Genomic DNA, 19,636 nt, shown 5'->3' with positions numbered 1-19,636 from the left:
CAAAATATGGGTTGCCCCCCCAAATCTCACTCCAAGGTTTTGGGAAAAGTTGGCAGCCCTGCGTTACCAATTCCTTTCTTTAAATAGGCCTAACATTACCTTTTATACTTTTTTATAGTCGAGCAACGTTTGGGTTATTTTAAACATTTAATAAGCCTGCAGCAGAGCACATGAGCTCTGTGTTAGCTACATTTTAATCTAAAATAAAGTATTAGCCTATAAAACGCGCGAATTTGGAAATAAGGTTTCATTCGCCTAGCTAGCTATAAAGCTAGCCTACTGAGTCAAGGCAGAGCGACCTTTTTTTAGGTTTGAAAGCAGAACAGCAGATGTCACTACAGCCAATAAGCACTTCATATCTTAATGTATTTTATTTCGAGGCTCAGAGAGCGTCTATAAGCCCCTAACTCCGGCAAGTTTGATCATTTGATTCTATACGCTTGTTTTAATGATAAACCAAATTGCATAGCAAGTTTAATTCACCCTCTCTGTTTGTGGCAACATATATTGTGGAATGGGAAGGTGTTTCGGTATGTTATGTAGGCTACACGGAAGTGTAATTACAGCGCTGGTCGCTGTGCTTAAATGACAGGAGGCGTTTGTGTGTCTGTTGTCAAAGACAGCCTCTTATTACAGCTGGACCTCAAACATGGCACCAAAAGACCCTCTACTCGGCACTCTTAAATGTAAGAAACCATTATAATGCAACACGCTGTTATTGGAATAATTGCTGTATTCATTTTTGTTTCAGAGGCAACCGATAGTTTCGCGGTTTATTACTGGATTGCTCACCAAAACAAACGACTGTCTTTATCATTTTGAATTGTACATCTATTGCAGAGATACGCATAATACACAGCCTCTATTGCAATAGGGTTTATTAGTGATGGCAATGTATGTATTTTTTGGCCACGGTCATGCGGACCGACAACAGATCCACTGTCGATTGCGTGTTTTTTTTTCCTCCCAGTGTGTGTCCAGAACCTGTCAAATGGAGAGATGGTGTCAGACACCAACCTTCACCTCGCCTCCTGCTGTCAGCTTCTTGAGCTGGTCCTCAGGAAGGGGCTCCAACGTAAGTATCCCTTGTGCTTCCCCTAATACCACATTTGTAAACTTGTTCCGATGCAATGTTAATATTCTATACCTACATGGTGGGAACAGATTGCTGTGTGCTTGTATACCTAACATACATATTTTGGGATTTCAGTTTATGCTTTTAATTGTTGTATTTTTTTTAAAAACACAATATTTAGGGGCAAAATATGATGTATTTCTGATATCTTAATAATAAATCATCTGAAGCACTATGTGTAAAATACATTTCTGAAGTATGTACTGAAGGTGTGTTTGCTCTCATTTCAGAGCCAGTTCTCAGTCTGGTACACAGAGACTACTGGCAGTGTTTTGAACAGCTTACCCACCACGATGCCTGTGGCAGGTACCAACATCCTGCCTAGATTATATGATTTTTAACAATGTTTTAATTGTACACTGCAATTTTTAATTATGAATAAAAATAGCACTATTTGAATCATTGTTAATACTTGTGTGTGTGTGTAGGCTGTCTGCCCTGTCCTTAATAGTGGAACAGACCAGAGTTTGCAGGAAGCTGCTCTCAGCTCAGGGCCGAGGCCGCTACCTGCTCAGACTGGCCCTCATCCGCAAGGCTCTGCCACAGCTCATCACACACCTGCTGCACACACCCAGAGTCCTGGAGGTCAGAGCAAATACATTTGTATGATACTGAATATTTAGGCTTTTCCTGGATCTGTTAGATGATCTGGGCAAAATGTCCACCAAATAGGCCCATTGCTGGTCTCACTAATAGACTAAAACAGCTTTAATTCATTGTTTTTCCTGTCCCCTTCAGTGGTACAGTCCAGCAATGTCAATCCTCAGGAATGAGGAATTTGTGGGTGAGGCTTTTTACTAGATCTGATTTTTTGACACCAAATGCTGAGCAAAGTCTTGTCACCACTGGCATTCAGTGTCCAACATCAGTAACACTGTTCTCTTATTTCCAGAGCCTTTCATGTCGCTGCTGCTGGTCCTCTCTCACATGGAGTTCAAACTGGACATGGAGGTCTGTTCAACTCCTTTATTCATGTCATTAAAAGCTGCAATTGTGCTGAGTAAACATTTTCAAACTTTTCAAGCCAAACCGGATTCAATTCCTAAACATGACTGCTTTAATGCAAACTATCATTTGGTAAAAGCTACTATTCTTTCAAATCACTACGAATTCAAACATTTTACACTAATAACCAACTCCGGTCTCTTCACACAGAATTGCAGTTTTCTGGATGAAAGCTGGCTCCTACCGGTAAAAACAATGATTTATTTCAGAACTAACAGCATCGCAACAATATAATTATGGTTTTAGTGTCCATGGGAACTTTAAGATGCCTGGAAATTCTCTCAAGCAGACACATTGCAGTAAAACACAGGATTTGGACTCAGCAGAATGTGAGAGATCTGTTAATTGTTTATACATGTTCCCAGGTGTGTGAGACATATGAAGTAGTGCCCTGTCGGGAGGTAGGGTTGGTGTTGAGGTTTGTGTCTTCCACCCTACAAAACCTTTCCATTAAGTATACGAATCTCATAAATGTATCTGTCCAACCTGCTGCATCCACTTCCTCTGTCTCTCAGGTATCTGAGCGGGCGCGTCTTTGTCCTCGACTTGATGCCTGGTAGTCAGGCTCATGTCGACAAGTTTATCTCTCCTGGTGACATCATTGATGAGATCAACGGAACCTCACTGAGGAATTCCAAGAATGGACAGGTATCCTTAAACATGGAGTATTCAGTACTGTATATTAAAGTAGTAGAAATCACGTCTCTTTCTGCATTACCACAGTGTAGCAGAGCTGGTAACTGCAGGAGCCCGGACTATAAAAATAATAATACACATTATTTGTAATGCACTTTATATTTAAAGGAACACACTGACTTATCGGGGCTTGAGCTTATTCACTGTTACCCCCAGAGTTAGACAAGTTGATACGTACCCTTCTCGTATTCGTGCGTGCTGTAACTCTGACGCCTCCATCTGTAGCTCAGCCTAGCAAAGATTCAGCAAGTAACTGGTTCCAACTAGCCTACTGCTTCCAATAAGTGACAAATGGTGTTGTGATTTGTATAGTCACAAGGTGTACAAATAACAAGGTCACATGAGGCACAGCCATCTTCTAACTGTGTACAAACTGGGAACTATATTTTCAGAAAGGTGAAGCCCTTCTACTTCTGCTAGTTGTGTTGGTTGCACGGATGGGTAAGAAGGGAAACCTTGTACTCAAGCCTGAGTGAGACCTGAAGGCAGTAGAGGGATTTGCGGATGGGGTGATGTGCTCATGTTTGTGCACCCTAATTAAGATCCTGGCAGCGCTGTTCTGGATGTACTGCAGCTTCAGGAGGCTTTTGCCAGAGATATTAATGAAGAGTGCACTGCAGTAGCCGAGCCTGGATAAGACAAAGGCATGGACAAGCTTTTCTGCATCTGGCACAGTCAGTGTGGAGCGCAGTTTGGAGATGTTTCTGAGGTAGAAGGAGGTCTTGAAGATATGTTTGATGTGCACCTCAAAAGTCAGGTGATAGTCCATTTTAACACCCAGGTTGGTGACTGATGTTAAAAAAAGGAATACCTGTTGTATGGTGGTAATGACAGATGACCGGACCTGGTGTGGGGTGCCGACTAGAATGGCTTGAGTCTTTGAGCTGTTTAGCTGCAGAAAACTTTGCTTCATCCACGCCTTTATCTTATCCAGGCAGGTGGTAAGTGTGGATGATGGCATAGTAGCAGAGGGGGTTGGGTTAGTCCTGATGAAGTTGAGTGGGATCAGCATAGCAGTGGTATGAGATTCCATGACGGCTGATGACACATCGGAGGGGCAGCATGTTCAGGATAAACAGGGTAGGACCAAGTACTGGGCCTTGAGGGACCCCACGGGTGGTGTTGTGTGTCAGGGATTTAACCTCTGCCAGTGCTACATGCTCAGTTCTCCCTGTGAGGTAGGATGAGAACCAGTTATAAGATAACTTTCCATCCACTTGTCAATCGAATTATCTGAAGTTCGGTAAAAAAAACCTGTGCGTAATGACATCACATGCTGTTTTGCGATCAAATCGGTATATCAAATTGATTTTAGACATTTTAAGGTGTTTCCATTTATTTTTGCACTAAATCGCACAACATTCAAGCCAGCGTTTGTGAACAAAGTTTTCTAGACAAAATGGATTGCGCTGTCTTACCAACAAATTATCAATATTGCAAGTTATAATAGTGCTTATGTGTCTCCTGAACTTAATTGTTCGTAAATTAAATTCAAAAAGTCTCTGGTCTCCTCATCCGTCCACTTCTATCTGTTTTTGTTGACACCCGCTATGTGGGCAAACAGAGAAAAAAAAATTAACTTAAACTTCTTCTTTGTTTTGTGACGGGTTGTAACCATAAAATGACCTGAAACTTAAACCCAATTAATTATTTATTCGGCAAATAACGTTTCCATCAGCATTTATTGCATAAGCCATATATCGATCAAGATAAAAATCCAATGAGACCGAACGTATTTCCTTTGAGTTGATATTCATGAAATTTCATTGAATTTTACTGTTTCAATAAGGCATTTTTCATTCGATATCACTTAATTCGGATAAAAAGATGTGGATAGAAACATAGCTATACACAGAGTTGGAAGGACCAATTGTGGAGTGTAAGCAGTGAAGGAGGATGTTGTGGTTCATGGTGTCAAATGCAGCCGTAAAGTCCAGTAGAATGAGAAGAGATGGGAAGCCATCATCAGTAGGACTTTTTCCAGCAACTTGGAAAGGAATGGAAGATTTGAGATGGGTCTGTAGTGAAAGACGTCTGGACCTAATGTGGTTTTCTGAGAGATGGCCAGATGACAGCATTTTTCAGTGTAGATGAACAGGGCCGTGATAGATAACCTTTGTTATAAGGGGACTTATAAAAGGTTACAAAGGTTGGGTTTTACCAGGGCTGTGGGGAAGGGGTCAAGGGCACAGGTGAACAGTTTCATTTTTTAGTATGAAAACCACAGGGGTTACTAATAACATAAACAATGGCACTGCTCTGTTCTGGTACAAGTGTTGCTGGAAGCCATGGCAGTTTAACAGTGAGCCAGCATCAACAATACCAGCAAATGAAATTCAGACATCATTAATTGTTTTATTTTCATGTTTTCCTGTTCTAATGTGCCAGAATGAAGATGTGACAAAGTCAAAACCTCATTCTTAACAGGTGAAAAAATTAGAACATTGAGGAAGTGATTTTTGAATTTGACTAAATGCAATACAGTTAAATGCTAAATATGTTTTCTGAAAAATATAACATTTAAAAATATATACGAGCAACCCCAAACCAACAGTCTCACAGCTTTGTTAGGGCTATGACGTTATGTGAGGTTTTACTGCTGCCCTACACAGTAGGTACTAAGCACAGAGTACCAATTAAGATGTACAGCTCACGGTATGGGTGTTTTGCCGTATTGATTAAACTCATGACACCAAGGGCCGACACACCCTTGACAAATTCTATGATCATTTGCATAAGTTTAAAAATCTTGCCGCTCTCAAAATAGTGTTTACAGTTGCTACAGGACACACCTTAGAATGTGTTGTTATTCCGTTTTCCCAGGCAGGTGTTGTTCTGTCTCGCCTAAAGGGCTGCCCTCTATCCATTGGTGTTCTGCGGTGGAGGGCACAGGATGGGACAGTGTATCGTCCCCTTGTCAAACTCCTGCAAGCCCTGAGGATGGAGGACCCCACCCTGCGGCTTGGTCCCGCTACCTCCCAGCAGTCAGCTACCAAAGACCAGAGAAACTCTCCATCACAGTGTCTCAAGGAGGGAAGGCAAGTTGGTTACCAAATCCTTAAGGATTATTTAAAAGGGACTGTACTGGATATTCAGAACATAGCAGTACACAACTACTCATACCACTGCTATAACAGCTATTTGCTATGTAAAGATATAGTGGAGTAATGGCGTCCTGAGCAGGACGTGACAAAGTGTCAGTATTTGACGAGTTGGGGAACAGTCCGTGAGAACCGTGTGGAGGCAATCCCAGATCTTTTTTTTTTTTTTAAACGAATTTGAGTTTTGCACATGTGGCTTCAGGTGCGACCACTGTTTAGCAAACAAAAATAATGTAAGACATTGACCCACCTCTCCTTAACAGGATTGTGTACATTGTGCAGTTCTTGGGAAAGGCAGACATTGGAATGGTAAATAATCATTATTGCTTTGCAATTTATGTTTAATCTTTGTGTATACCTGTGCTAGTTTCTCCTCTAACTGGTGTGGTCTCATTCTCAGTTTGGGGGAAAGGAGGTGTTGCAGCATGCCATCCCACAAGTGTTACAGAAAAACCTGCCTAGCAAGGTAACGGGAGTGTTCCTCTAACCTGTCATCGCTGTCTGTGAAACACTTATCAATATGCACTTAAACAGTAATTTGTCCCACAGGAAGTGCTGTTAGATATGAAGGAAACGCATTTGACATGCACAGAAAGAATCAGTAAATCGGTAAGTGGATATATTAGTCGTACATGTCCCTCTTTGCTATTTCTTGACAATGTTTTGATTTCTTCAGCTGCAGTTAAATTCTTGAAACATTTTCTTCATCAGAAGCTGTTTGAGCATCACTATCCAGAGATTTCATGTGTAGGGAGGTTTGGCCAAGCAGACTACAAAATATTTGCATTCTGCACAGCGTAAGTATTACATACCAAGCCTTGTGCAACAATGGTTGATTTCGCAGTAGAAAAGAAAAAGTTCTTGCAATAGGGTTTTTATACCTTTATAGAGGCTATGCAATGACCACATCATTACACTGTCATTGTCTGTGCCCTGTGTCATTTGGGCATGTGATTGCCTTATTCAGAAACTCCCCAGAACACCCTCAGTCAACAGGCTTCTGCTGTGTGGCACTCAGAGCCAGCACAATCAAGGAGTGTGAAGAGATTGTCTGTCGTATTGGTGAGGAACAATTACGCACCCTCTACACAAGTAATTCATGATTTACAAGTTTTAGAGACCTTAAAAGGCCATGTTCTGTTCTTCTTACAGCTACTGGTTTCAAGCATACTGAGTGGTTTGTATGATAACTCAGTGAGTCAAATTTTGTGTGTTGTAATAAAGTGTATAAAGATCATGTGTAAACTGCATTACTGAATACCATAACTACAGAACACAATGCTTTCTAATCATAAAGACCTTTAATAGAAAGACATGGACAACATTTTCATAAATAGTATTAAATGTAGCTGCCAAGATTTTATGTTGAAAAACACGTAAAAAGCAGTCCAGAAAAATACAGGAAGGGTCTGTCACACTCCCAGTCAGTGTAAAGTAGCAACCAATGCCCCGTCACTGCAGTGTGACTGCTTAAGCAAGACACGCTGGCATTTTGTGATAAGCGGTAGATGGTGAAGAGACCCTGGACCCCTGTACAAGTTTAGAGGATTGATCCTCTTGTCAAAAGAAATCATCCTCAGAGGGAGCCTGATACCCACAAAGAACTTGGAAGGGTGTATGATGCTACAACATGTAGTAATGATGCATAATGGAATATGTAGATACTACTGTACAACATTTCCAACTAGCTAAGTGTACTCAGGTTTATGCAATGATGATGAATTGTCCCAATCTAAAATACAAAATTCAAGGAAAACTTATAAAAAAATACCCAAGAAATAAAATGTTCCACAAAAATGGTACGATAAATAGGATAGTTTGTCTTGGCAATGTTGCCATTAGCCGCTTAGGCCCTCTCTCCCCTTATCCTACGTGCCAGCTGGATATCTTTGGGCATGATTGTGACACGTTTGGCGTGGATCGCACACAGATTGGTGTCCTCAAACAGACCCACCAGGTAGGCCTCACTGGCTTCCTGTGAAAAATAAAAACAAAAACAATTAGGTTCATTGCAACTACTGCTCATTTAACAACTAGTACCAAGAATCTGACTGATATTAGGTGTTATTTACCTGAAGAGCGCCAATGGCAGCACTCTGGAAGCGCAGATCAGTCTTGAAATCCTGTGCAATTTCTCTCACCAGACGCTGGAAGGGCAGCTTGCGGATGAGCAGCTCTGTGGACTTCTGGTAACGACGGATCTCCCTCAGAGCCACAGTTCCAGGTCTAAAAATAATTTCAGACGTTAATAGACATTCGTGGCCACCGTTAGACAGAGGACACCATTTGTAAATATGCTACAGATTAAGAGTTTAGGAATAAGTACTATACCGGTAACGATGGGGCTTCTTGACTCCTCCTGTGGACGGTGCGCTCTTCCTGGCTGCCTTGGTAGCGAGCTGCTTCCTTGGCGCCTTTCCTCCAGTGGACTTACGGGCAGTCTGCTTGGTACGGGCCATCTTGTACTTGCTATAAAGCAAGTAAAAATAACGAGTTATATTAAATTCATACTGGAAATTTAATTTCCGGTGACGTTACTTAACGTAGCAGCCTCAATCCGTACGGATTTGCCAAGATAAAATGCTGGCCCTGCCTAGCATACAAGCTCCCCTCCCCCCGTTGCAAACACTGGGAGGCGTCGGGTTTGCGCCGGTCCGCTCCATTCGACTACAAGCAAGGCCTAAAATAAAAGCACAATAAACAGACTTCCCACTAAACGCGGATAAGACCAACAACGTTAAATTAGCTAAATAACATGGGTGCCATGAGAATTAACGACTTCAAACTCCGAGGCCCATGGTGACCAGCGACACTTGTGTCAAAACACTTGGTTCCTGTAACATTACCAGCCGCGCCATTGAGCATTTGCTTTGCGATTTCGCCATTTTCTTATTTTCTCATTTCACCCCCAGGCGACATTGCCTCGATTGAGCTACGGCAACATTAGCTTACACATAATTAGCTTAGCGTTAACTAATAACTCTTTGTAGGAGATACAACATCTCGCTGGTTAATTATAGCAAAACTAATTTGTTTACTGTCTAGTCTTGAACGAGCTAGGAACGTTTAACCAGAAACGTCAACTGTACGATTCCATTGTTCTATTTTTAGCTAATGCTAACGTTAGCAAGTCGCTACGTTAGCCTATTGGAAAACAATGCCTTTAAACAAACGCAATCCGCAGAGCCATATGACATTGACAATAAAAACACATAACGTTACATTATCTACATGGAGAGGGAATTATATTTACCTTCAAGACGTCGGTTGATAAAAGGCAATCGCCGTAGCTGACAATCCGTCACCGATGACAACTGAAACGATTTGTGTTGGGAGGAGGGGTTGAGGCCGACATAAATAGTAAGTCATGACGTCATTGTGGTAACACACTATAATCTCATTGGTTCGCCTTTCAAAGTTGACATCTGTTACAGCCAATCAATACATACGAAACCACAAACGCGAATTCTCCTTATTTTGAATAGACAGTAAATTAATATTAACACTCTATGATATTTTACCATGTTGCAGTTTTATACAAACCAGTTTTATATAACTCTAAAATCTATTGCCAAAGTGAATGGTCTAATCTCTTGTCATGTCCCATCCGCCAGTAAGCCTAGAGAAGAAGAAGAACTTCATGTCCCATAGTTCCATGTTGTCCCTTTGCTACAACTTCCTCCTGCCTTGCGCAAGCTCACATCGTTGTAGAATGCGGATTTCGAAGCTAGTAAGAATAGCTAGCCAGTAAGCTAAAAACAAGGTTCTTGTTGTTAGGCTTGAAACAGCTAAAATGTCTAAAACACACTCACAACCCCCGTCATCTTCGGCAGCGACGACTACCGGGGGACCCTCCTCGTCCTCTTCGTCTTCGCCCGCAGGGGGCTCGACATCTCCCGCGACTGTGTTAAACGTGCAGCCCGAGAAACCTCAACATTACACGTACGTAGCTAGTTCGCAGGATTAGCTAGCTAGCTAAGTGTACACAACCTCACGTGTAGTTGCATATACCAAACTAAAACTAAATTGTATATTTTTTTAAACGAGCGAGAGATGACCTTCGTATTCTTTGAAATGACTGAACCAAGGTTATTTAGCAGGTTATTTAGCGACAATGTTCTCATTAGCCGGAGCGGGTCTCGATAAAGAGGCCTACCTTTATTTACTAACAGTAACGTTAGCCATTTCTTACAAGCTTTGTAGCACGGCATTATTTGAGTTGTGTATTTGTGAATATGTCTGACTGTCGCATGCACTTAATGCAAGTTTAGTTGCATTACATATTAGCCTTTGTTTGCCACAGTGGATAAAAAGACAGGTAGGAACCCTAGAAAAAATAATCACGTATAAGCAAGGATATTGAATCTACTGCAAATAAATTTTAATACACTCTTGCTTGTTTAAGAAACAGTAAAAGGTAGAACTGTAAAAGACAGTAACACTGTCTAGAAATGTATTTCACTATCTTGTTGCTATTTCTCTCTCTTTACTGTTGCTGCTCTCTCCCAGATATCTGAAGGAATTCAGAACTGAGCAGTGTCCCCTGTTCGTACAGCATAAATGTACACAACACAGGCCTTTTTCCTGTTTCCACTGGCACTTCCTGAACCAGCGGCGCCGCAGACCCATCCGCAGACGGGACGGGACCTTCAACTATAGCCCAGATGTTTACTGTACGAAATATGATGAGGGAACAGGCACCTGCCCAGATGGAGATGAGTGAGTGCAACTGAGATTTCAGTATGGCAACAGACAGCTTTACATCATGCTTGCATTGGTTATCATTAGACCTTTAATAGAGTCTACATTTAAGATAAACAATCAGGGACCTTTGGGAACATGTTAATGTTGTTATTATTGTAGCACACACCATATCTTGGAAGATGTTAATAATGACTGTTTGTGAAACTTCTGGATAAAGAACGCAGAGTTGTGTATAAAAGTAAATTACAGCTAAGTACTTGGCCAAAGAGACCTTGGTCTCTGGGGGTTCGCAGAAGCCTCTTGGACTCTCATCCTGCTGGTATCCAAAGCATTGCCCCTGTCTCATGTCTAACATCTGTTAACGTTTACATTTAAATACTGAATTGCTCAAGTGAACTACCATGATGTTTGGAACATTGAATGACAAAGGGCCTTTGGGTGAAAGACAGTTAAGTAGGGACTGAGGATACACCCTAACCACAATTATAATTCAAGTTTAACACCTTGGAGGAATAGGGCCGATGCATAATCTCCACAGTGAACATTAGCATCTTTTTTTTTTAGACTGAAATGTGCAGAGCAATTATTGTCTGTGTGACACACCCTTGGTGACAACAGACGAGGGGAATGTAAATGTAAGAGATGGAGGGTCAGACTGGGATGGATTTGATACGTGCTAATGAACCACTTGGTGGAGTGCTAAGTGGACATTTCAATCGATTCCTGTTACAGATCTCACCTCAAAATGCCTAGTTGTAGAGAAAAGAAATTACCATTACGCTGATCTGGAAAAGTGGAAAATTACCTACAGACTGTAATAAGGGACAAGTCTAGCTGCTAAAAACATTGTTATTTTTATGTATTTCAGGCAAGACCCATGATATTTTGTGAATGTTGAATTCTTGTGATGTTTAACAATAAAACAAATGACAAATGGAAATAAGTTTTAGTGCCGGGGCTTTGTGTGTATGTATATACACACTGGTCTATACTGTACACTATTTGTCTTAAGAGATCTGCATATCTTTATGTTTGTATCCCTGTTTTTTTCTGGGTTCCAGATGCCCATTTCTTCATCGGACAGCAGGTGACACAGAGCGCAGATACCACCTCCGCTACTACAAGACGGGATCGTGTATTCATGAAACAGATGCAAAAGGCCACTGCAGCAAAAACGGCTCCCATTGTGCCTTTGCACACGGATCACATGACCTGCGCAGTCCTGTTTATGATATCAGGTGCCAAAATAACTTAATTATCATGCGTTCAGTCCTATGCGTGTGTGGATCTGTCTGTTCACAGCTAATTCTGAATACTACTGGACCCATCAGCCTATTATTTTTTATGCACATTCATTTATGACTATGCTCAAGAACCACTAGTGGTTAAGGTGATGCACTTACCTGTCATTTGCAGGCCACATTTTGGCCTTTGTTGTGGCTCAAAAACTAAAATCAAAAGAAAAGTTTGGTCTCATTTTGAACCTGAGCATCTGCAAATTAATTCAATACCAGACTTTTTATGATCCACTAAAGTAAGGCATGATATGACATAAATAAGTCCATGTTTTTGTTGTATTCGCTGCCCTCTCGACTGAGAAAGCAAGGAAGGACATTGATTTAACCCTCCTTTCTTAGAAGAGGAGAGGGAGACACACCTGGTGGAGATGTGCATTTTACTGTGTGCACTTTCAGTTTTACCACGTTATCAATCAACCTTTGACTTCATATCAGTTTCTGAATGTGTATTTGTGCTGTAGTGGTTTACAGTAGTCTCTTTACACTTTGCATTTTACAGAGAAGTGCAGGTAATGGAGTCGCAGGGAGGCTTGGGACCCACAGAGGGAGGTGGAGGAGATGGACAGTCTGGACAGGCAGCAAGTACAGCCCTCATAGAGAAGATCCTGAGTGAGGAACCACGCTGGCAAGGTAAATGCTCAGACCAAAAAAAGGCTCGTGTTAAACTACCGCAAGGTGCTGCATTGGTGGTGATGTGTTGTTTATGGTACTGGTAAGACATGAGATATGGTCTAGGAAGTCCAGTTTGAGTAACAGATCTATGAGTTTGGAGACTTATCAATTCAATTCAATTCAATTCAATTTTATTTATAGTATCAATTCATAACAAGAGTTATCTCAAGACACTTTACAGATAGACCACACTCCAGAATTTACAAGGACCCAACAGTTCTAGTAGTTTCCTCCAGAGCAAGCAACAGTGCGACAGTGGCGAGGAAAAACTTCCTTTTAGGCAGAAACCTCGGTCAGACCCAGGCTCTTGGTAGGCGGTGTCTGACGGGCCGGTTGGGGTTAGAATGAAGAGTGGCAATAACAAAAATTCACTAGTTTATCATATGTGATCAACACTGCACACTGGTCTATGATACTCTGACAAGGGATTCCACAACTCTGGAGAGTTATTCCTGTGGCAACTGCATTATCTTTGATTGCAGGGTAAACTGCAGAAATATGGCATTCATGTTACAAATTAATTTACCAGGAATGTGAAAGTGGCCTAATTCAAATGAAAGTGAGGGTAATGTTTGGTCTAAACCTGGCCTTACTTAACACTTAAAATGCAGTGAAAAAAAAACAAACGCCTCACCCCCTTCCTCTGTTTGAAGGGTGACCAATCATTTTACTATCAAATATCTTTAACGGATAACTCTTAATCAGCCCTCACCATCTGCTTGCCTTATTTTCTCCTTCTGTGTCTCTGTGTTTTAACTCATTAGATAACAACTACGTGCTATCCCACTACAAGACAGAACTCTGTAAGAAACCACCTCGTCTGTGCCGCCAAGGTTATGCCTGTCCATACTACCATAACAGCAAAGACAGGAGAAGAAGCCCACACAAGCACAAATACAGGTGCTCCATCACATCTTATATAAGGAAAATACTTGAAGATCATGGTATTGTTTTTGCCCTATTTTTTTTTTTATTGATCCCCAGTAGGGAAATTACAATTGTTAGAAATCCCTACCTGGAATACACACACACATGCTCAGGACCTATTCATGCACAAATGGAGAGATGTCAGAGTGAGATCCCCCAGTTCCCAGCCCAACTTCCTATGGACTGAGCTACTGTCACCCCAAACAACTTAGTTTATCCTTCTTTCTGCCACAGGGCGTTGCCATGTCCAGCTGTGAAACAGAGCGAGGAATGGGGGGATCCCAGCAAATGTGAGGGAGCAGAGGGGTGTCAGTATTGCCACACGAGGACAGAACAGCAGTTTCACCCAGAGGTTTGTCTGGTTCGTCAAATACCTTATAGAATCTAGACCAGAAATCACAGGAGGTGCATTTAAATGTGTGTTTGTGATTTATTTTGATACAGATATATAAATCCACAAAGTGTAATGACATGCAGCAGTGTGGCAGCTGTCCCAGGGGCCCCTTCTGTGCCTTTGCTCACGTTGAAAGTAAGTCTCCACAATACATTTCTAAGGCCCCATAAAACAAACAGCTAGTAAATTCATTTTACAATTTAACATTACATTTTCTATTTTTTTTTTTTTTTTTTAAACCTTCTCCAGGACCCTTTGTTCCAGAGGAACCACCCTTCCCCACACCAAGCTCCCCTCCACCCCCCAGACCTCCAGACCCTCTCCCTGCCCAGGAAGCTTCTTCAAGTCCTAGCAGACACAACGTGGGGCCTGGGCCTAATTCCGGTTCTGTTTCAGACCCCTTCTCCCCATCTGCAGGGTCATGTGTAGTGGAGCATGGATTGCTGGGTAGTGTTTTGTCTCTGTGTAAAGACAGGAGTGGGAGAGCTGATCCTGTGTCTCCTTGGGCAGGAGAGGGAGGGTACGGCAGAGCACCTGGATTTGAGAGGGAGGATCAGGTGAGAAGGACAGACAAGAAAAATGGGGATATGAGATAATGCTAAATGAAACGAAAGGAAAATCATGTCTTGAATGATGTAATTGTTAGTACATAACGGCTTCCACTGCATGTATTTATGTCATCATTCTTATATTGCTTGTGGTTTCAGGCGAAGCAAAGGAGTTTTGCTCTTGAGCAGCGCAGCAGAGAATTTGCAACAGCACAAAGCAAACAGGTACAATTACAACTTCAAACTCAAGTGTTTCTGTTATTTTAATTGTTTTATGCAGAAAATTAGATTTTAAAAAGGGAAATTCTTGGAACATTTTCAATAATAGTCTTGCTGCAAGGACACAAGAAATAACTAAACCCTGTTCCTCCATATACACATTTCATATCTGTTCTCATTCAGGACTTGTTAGTATTTCTGCCTGTGGGAAGTCCTTTGAGTCTGTCCTCCAGCATCCCTTCCAGTCTGGCTGCCACCCCGCCCAGCCCAGCCCCGCTCGGACCCCCGGGATGCAGCATCTCCTCAGGCATGAACGCTAACGCCCTGCCCTTTTACCCCACCAGTGAGACTGTAGAGTCAGTTGTTGGTAAGTGAAAAGAACTTAATTCTGAATCCACATGTCAAACGGTTGTGTCAATACAAATCTGAAATAACTGTTAATCTGACATATAGTTCTTGTGCTGTATGTATTATAGAGTCAGCCCTGGATGATCTCGACCTGAATGATTTTGGTGCGTCTGTGTTGGAGAGGAGCTTGGAGAGCAGCTCTGCTCTGCCCAGTGTTGGAGTTATGCTAGGTATTTTAAAGACACAAGAATAAAAACACATATCTCCTTGCAACTTAAATATGAACACACCATGTAGCACTATGCATATGTACATAAACATAACTCATCCTAATTATGTGTCTCCCTTTATAGGAGGTAGCCAGTTTCAGAGTTCTGCCCCAGTCAATATCCCAGGATCCTTTAGCAGCTCTGCTCCCTTTAGCTCCCCTTCCCCATCTCCCCCAAACAGGCCGCACACTTCACCATTCTTTTCTACTCACCTATCACAACCTGGCCAATCAGAAAGCACCTTCTTGGGACCATCTCATAGCTCTTTAGGTTTGTGGAATTTGATTTAAGACATCAAGGGTGGTAGTGAGGGATACTATGATTTTGCTCATATTCATTCTTTTTTTTGTAGGTCTGAATGGTATGAGCACTAATATCTGGGAGCATTTTCCATCAGGCCAGGGTTCCCCTGGTACACCCCCCACACTTCTGCCCTCTGGCCCTGGTGCAGAGACTTCCAGGCTTAAACAGGAGCTGGAGGAAGCTCATAGGGCACTGAAGCAGTGGGGTCACAGCTGGAGACACACAGCTCAGGTAGGTAGGTAGTGGGGCATGTGTGCATGCATGTCTGTGAGATGGCTGGTTGAGTTAGTTCAATGCCGTGCATGTGTGTACATAATTGCAATGACTGTGGACATGTATTACCATTGTCAATGGGTATTCTGCTTCTTTTAGTCGTGGGCTGCACTAAAAGCAGATGCAGAGGAGTCACGTGCCCATGCAGCACGGTTAGCCATGGATGCAGAGAGAGCCAGGCAGGCTGAAGAGGACGCACAGAGGCAGGCTTCTCTCCTGCAGGAGGCGATGGAAAGCTTAAGGAGTGGAGACAACCCCCATCTAGCACTGCATCAACTTCAGCTACTACACCGACTTCCCTTGGAGTCAGTCCTCAGTTTGCAGGCCCAGCTCTGTAGCTGCCTACACGCTGTGGAACAGGTAACACCACAGATTCATAACTTACGTGTACCTAAGTACTGCATGGGGAACCTTAACATATAGGACCCCAACATGGTGTGTCCTGATTCAATTGTCTTTCTTAGAATCCATGTTTATAAGTATCAACACTAGCACTGTAGTTAATTAGTGCTTGTGGACATTAAAAAAAAAAAAAAAAGTATAGCAAAGCTTGCAGATAAACTCAATATCTCACAGAAAACAATATAAATAGATTAAGAGTAGATTCAGTAATGGTCTTATATCAGACACTGTGCTCAATAACAGCTCAGTTCATCAGTTCAGATCGACAGGAACGTTACACACAAAAAACTTTAGTCCCGTGTGCGTGCGTGTTTTAATCACACACAAAAACAACCACAAGAACAAAGTAGGCCAGCCTTATTGCCTGATGCAAACTTTCTCCACAACTTGCCATATTCAGCATGTAGCTTGCTAGCTCAAAGTCTGTTGTTTTCCGAAGGGAATGGAGTTAGACAACAGCAACACACAGAGAGCGAAAGGCAAGGGACATCCGGTAGAACATGTGAGTCAATTATCCTCAAAATGTTTGTTGATGTCATTGATGCAGACTATTTTGGCTATTAAAAAAATCGACGAAACAATGACGAATACTATTGCATTTTCTCAGATCACCAAATGTTGTGCCCTCGAGTTGCTTACTTTGTCATTTTAGGCTGTTTTTTTTTCGCGGAGGGAAATTACACATCTGTGAAAGGAAAAAAAAAACAACTCTGTATGACCTTAACTGAAGCCTTGTTTGCAGAACAGGTCTCTTTTTTTTACTACACTAGCTTCCAAATTCCTTTTTTTTTAACTCTTTTTTTTCTTTTTTGTTGTCACTCCACTTTATTGGATTTTTAGTTTTACTTTGTTCCTACATTCCTTACTTTAAAGATGCTCTAAGCGATGTCACACGTGTTTTAGGCTACTACAGTTGTTGTAACATACAGCAAACATCTCACTACCTGCTAGCTGCCTGTCCCCAGAACACACTGTAAAAAACATCTCCTCACTATCTGCTAGCTGCCTGTCCCCAGAACACACTGTAAAAAAAATCTCTTCACCATCTACTACCTGCTTGTCCCGAACACACTGTAAAAACATCTCCTCACTATCTGCTAGCTGCCTGTCCCCAGAACACACTGTAAAAAAATGCCCAGGGTCTACAAACGACAACAATAATAAACTGTGCCCACCTGCCCCACGAAGTATACACAAACAGTGTTCCAGCGTTCCAGCCAATAACCAACAAGAAGTATTTGGGGGTGGGGTTTGGGGGGGGGTAGTATGCAGAAGCACAGAAGGATGGGGAAGCGGACGGGATGAAAATACGTACTTTGAACGTCAACAAGAAGTAACGCCACCCAACATCACCTAGAGCACCTTTAAGAGGTCTAAATATTTCCCTCTCTGTTTCCCAAGGTGGTGTACAGGAAACAAAGGCAGTGCTGTGTGACGTGTGGAGAGCAGGGCTCAGTGTCCCTGCCCTGTGGCCATGGACTACAGTGTGAGAGCTGCTCCACCTCTACAGAGTGCCCACTCTGCCCTGAACAGACACTGGAGCAGCAGCTCTCTTGACCCTACAACCCACTCGGACCACCAGAGATTTCAGACCAGTCAGTCCTGATTCCAGAAATGCCAGCCTTGGATCTCAACCGCCATTCAAAATTTTGTCGAGGTCATTTTATATAATGTGGTAACAACACAAGCGCTGATGTGGTTTTGTATTTTTAAGATGACATTTACTGAATGACCAGCACAGGTCACTAAGTGAAAGCTCTTAATGTCGAATTTAGAATTAATAATTTTTCTAGTGGTTACACATGGACCACCAGTACGTTTTAACGAGTTAATGCTCTTGACCAGCAACACTGTTCTTTTTCCCTGTTCTGGATTTGTAAAATATAAGACCTGCTGTTATTTCTTCTCTTACCCTAACTATAAATCATTTGCATACATAGTTCTAAATCATATTTTGATATGTTTTAAAGCACAAGCACACCATACAAAAATATTTCTGGAGTTTTATCTATCCATCTGGATGGCTTTGGTGTGATTAGCTAAGTTTTAAAGATGTTCACTGTCACCTTAGTACTTAGGCATTTAGTTTTTTGGCACGCAGAGCTCCAAAACATTTGTGTAGGGAATTCAACAGTTAGGTCTCTTCCATGAAATCAAGACAGTTAGTCGTGATAATTCCCAGGCTTATCAACCCCCATAACCATAATCCACAGTTAATAGCAATCCTCATTATGAGCGGTTTAAGTGACAACTATTTTCCACTAAAGTAAGTCTAACTGTACATGCCATATAAAATGAAGTAAACAAGGAGCCTGGAAATCCAGACCCAAATCCAAAAGATTAAAGGTCCGGCATTGAGTAATAAAAGTCGCCCATGTCGAGGGGCGGCACCAAGTGTGCATTTGAAAATCTCACTGCACACAATTGGATAACACTACGACCAATCACAACAACACACTGACGTATCCAGAGCCCCATATGCTTAGCTACCAGCAGAGCTAACTGGTAGACTAAACAGTTGTCCTCTGCTTAGCTCGCCTCTGGCCCGCCTATATCAGATACACCCATGTGATTGGTGCAGATCAGCTCTGGCCCGCCTATATCAGATACACCAATGTGATTGATGCAGCTCGGCTACAAGGGTATAGTTAATGAGCAGCATTACTCGATGCCAGAATAACTCTCTGAGCAAATTCAAATTGTGCTCCCGCGAAAACTCTATATTTCCAGAGTAGTAAACCAGTACTCAAAGATTAGATTCATATACTTTGTGACAACACATGTGAATGTAAAACTACAGTGGTCTTTTTAACTGAGGTATTTCTACCTGGTACACAATGCTGTGTGTTTACATCCTATTCAACGTCACGTGAGTCATTTCTGAAAAGAGGAAAATCGTGTTTGTGACAGAAAGGTCTCAAAACCTTCTGGGTGGATGGATGACATATCAGGTTAGCAGTTAGCAGGTTTCTGAGCTGACTTACCAAAATCAAAAGTTCTGACTGAAAACACTTAAACGTATATTTAGCATCATCCGTATAATTATCTAATGCTACATCCAAAAAGGGGCTATCATACCAGTCTGCTAGTAGCACCTGTTAAGAATATATTGAATTACGTGTTTCCTTTTTTTTAGCAAAATAATTTAAAAATGGTCAATTACTGTTGACAAATAACAGAAAATATCAAAGATGAGTAATATTTGTTTAAATATTCAACAGATGGCCTCTGTTAAAGCACTCAGGTTTTCTCTGATATTCTTCTACATAAACTGGAAGAGGGAAGCATGTTAACACAATCAAGGCAAATGTACTCCGTCATCTTGTGTAGTATTTGAAATTA

General features: G+C 41.8%; 3 protein-coding genes across 5 annotated transcripts; 2 read left to right on the top strand and 1 right to left on the bottom strand.

The window, feature by feature from the left end:
* The first annotated feature begins 274 nt into the window (after positions 1-274).
* Positions 275-7,320, top strand: si:ch211-250n8.1 (uncharacterized). Of its 2 annotated transcripts, XM_032502119.1 has the most exons (16): positions 276-686; positions 971-1,075; positions 1,366-1,441; positions 1,564-1,720; positions 1,874-1,919; positions 2,028-2,086; positions 2,291-2,326; positions 2,506-2,558; positions 2,656-2,788; positions 5,660-5,874; positions 6,201-6,246; positions 6,338-6,403; positions 6,487-6,546; positions 6,649-6,734; positions 6,905-6,999; positions 7,090-7,320. In XM_032502119.1, exons 1-16 carry the CDS (start codon positions 650-652, stop codon positions 7,122-7,124), a joined length of 1,305 nt encoding a protein of 434 aa, XP_032358010.1. In that variant the 5' UTR covers positions 276-649; the 3' UTR covers positions 7,125-7,320. The 2 variants fall into 2 exon arrangements, with proteins under 2 accessions (XP_032358009.1, XP_032358010.1); XM_032502118.1 differs by having other exon boundaries at positions 275-686; positions 6,905-7,134.
* LOC116671138 (histone H3.3A) lies at positions 7,225-9,328 on the bottom strand. Its single transcript, XM_032502132.1, has 4 exons — positions 9,191-9,328; positions 8,269-8,406; positions 8,010-8,163; positions 7,225-7,912 (listed from the first exon to the last, which is right to left on the bottom strand). The coding sequence occupies exons 2-4, from the start codon at positions 8,394-8,396 to the stop codon at positions 7,784-7,786; spliced, it is 411 nt and encodes a 136-aa protein (XP_032358023.1). The 5' UTR covers positions 8,397-8,406; positions 9,191-9,328; the 3' UTR covers positions 7,225-7,783.
* A 286-nt stretch (positions 9,329-9,614) lies between these two features.
* Positions 9,615-18,368, top strand: unk (unk zinc finger). Of its 2 annotated transcripts, none has more exons than XR_004327201.1 (15): positions 9,615-9,879; positions 10,447-10,656; positions 11,703-11,879; positions 12,439-12,569; positions 13,376-13,511; positions 13,773-13,890; positions 13,983-14,067; positions 14,182-14,489; positions 14,640-14,705; positions 14,883-15,066; positions 15,176-15,277; positions 15,401-15,586; positions 15,669-15,854; positions 15,992-16,252; positions 17,696-18,368. XR_004327201.1 is itself a non-coding variant. In XM_032502110.1 (15 exons), exons 1-15 carry the CDS (start codon positions 9,731-9,733, stop codon positions 17,849-17,851), a joined length of 2,451 nt encoding a protein of 816 aa, XP_032358001.1. In that variant the 5' UTR covers positions 9,616-9,730; the 3' UTR covers positions 17,852-18,368. The 2 variants fall into 2 exon arrangements, 1 of the variants encoding a protein (XP_032358001.1); XM_032502110.1 differs by having other exon boundaries at positions 9,616-9,879; positions 15,669-15,850.
* Positions 18,369-19,636: the final 1,268 nt, after the last annotated feature.

This window comes from Etheostoma spectabile, chromosome 21 (assembly GCF_008692095.1).
Source record: "Etheostoma spectabile isolate EspeVRDwgs_2016 chromosome 21, UIUC_Espe_1.0, whole genome shotgun sequence".
In the NCBI taxonomy this organism is placed as follows: Eukaryota; Metazoa; Chordata; class Actinopteri; order Perciformes; family Percidae; genus Etheostoma; species Etheostoma spectabile.
The sequence above is the reverse complement of the archived record's forward strand: the minus strand, read 5'-3'. Positions and strand labels throughout refer to the sequence as shown.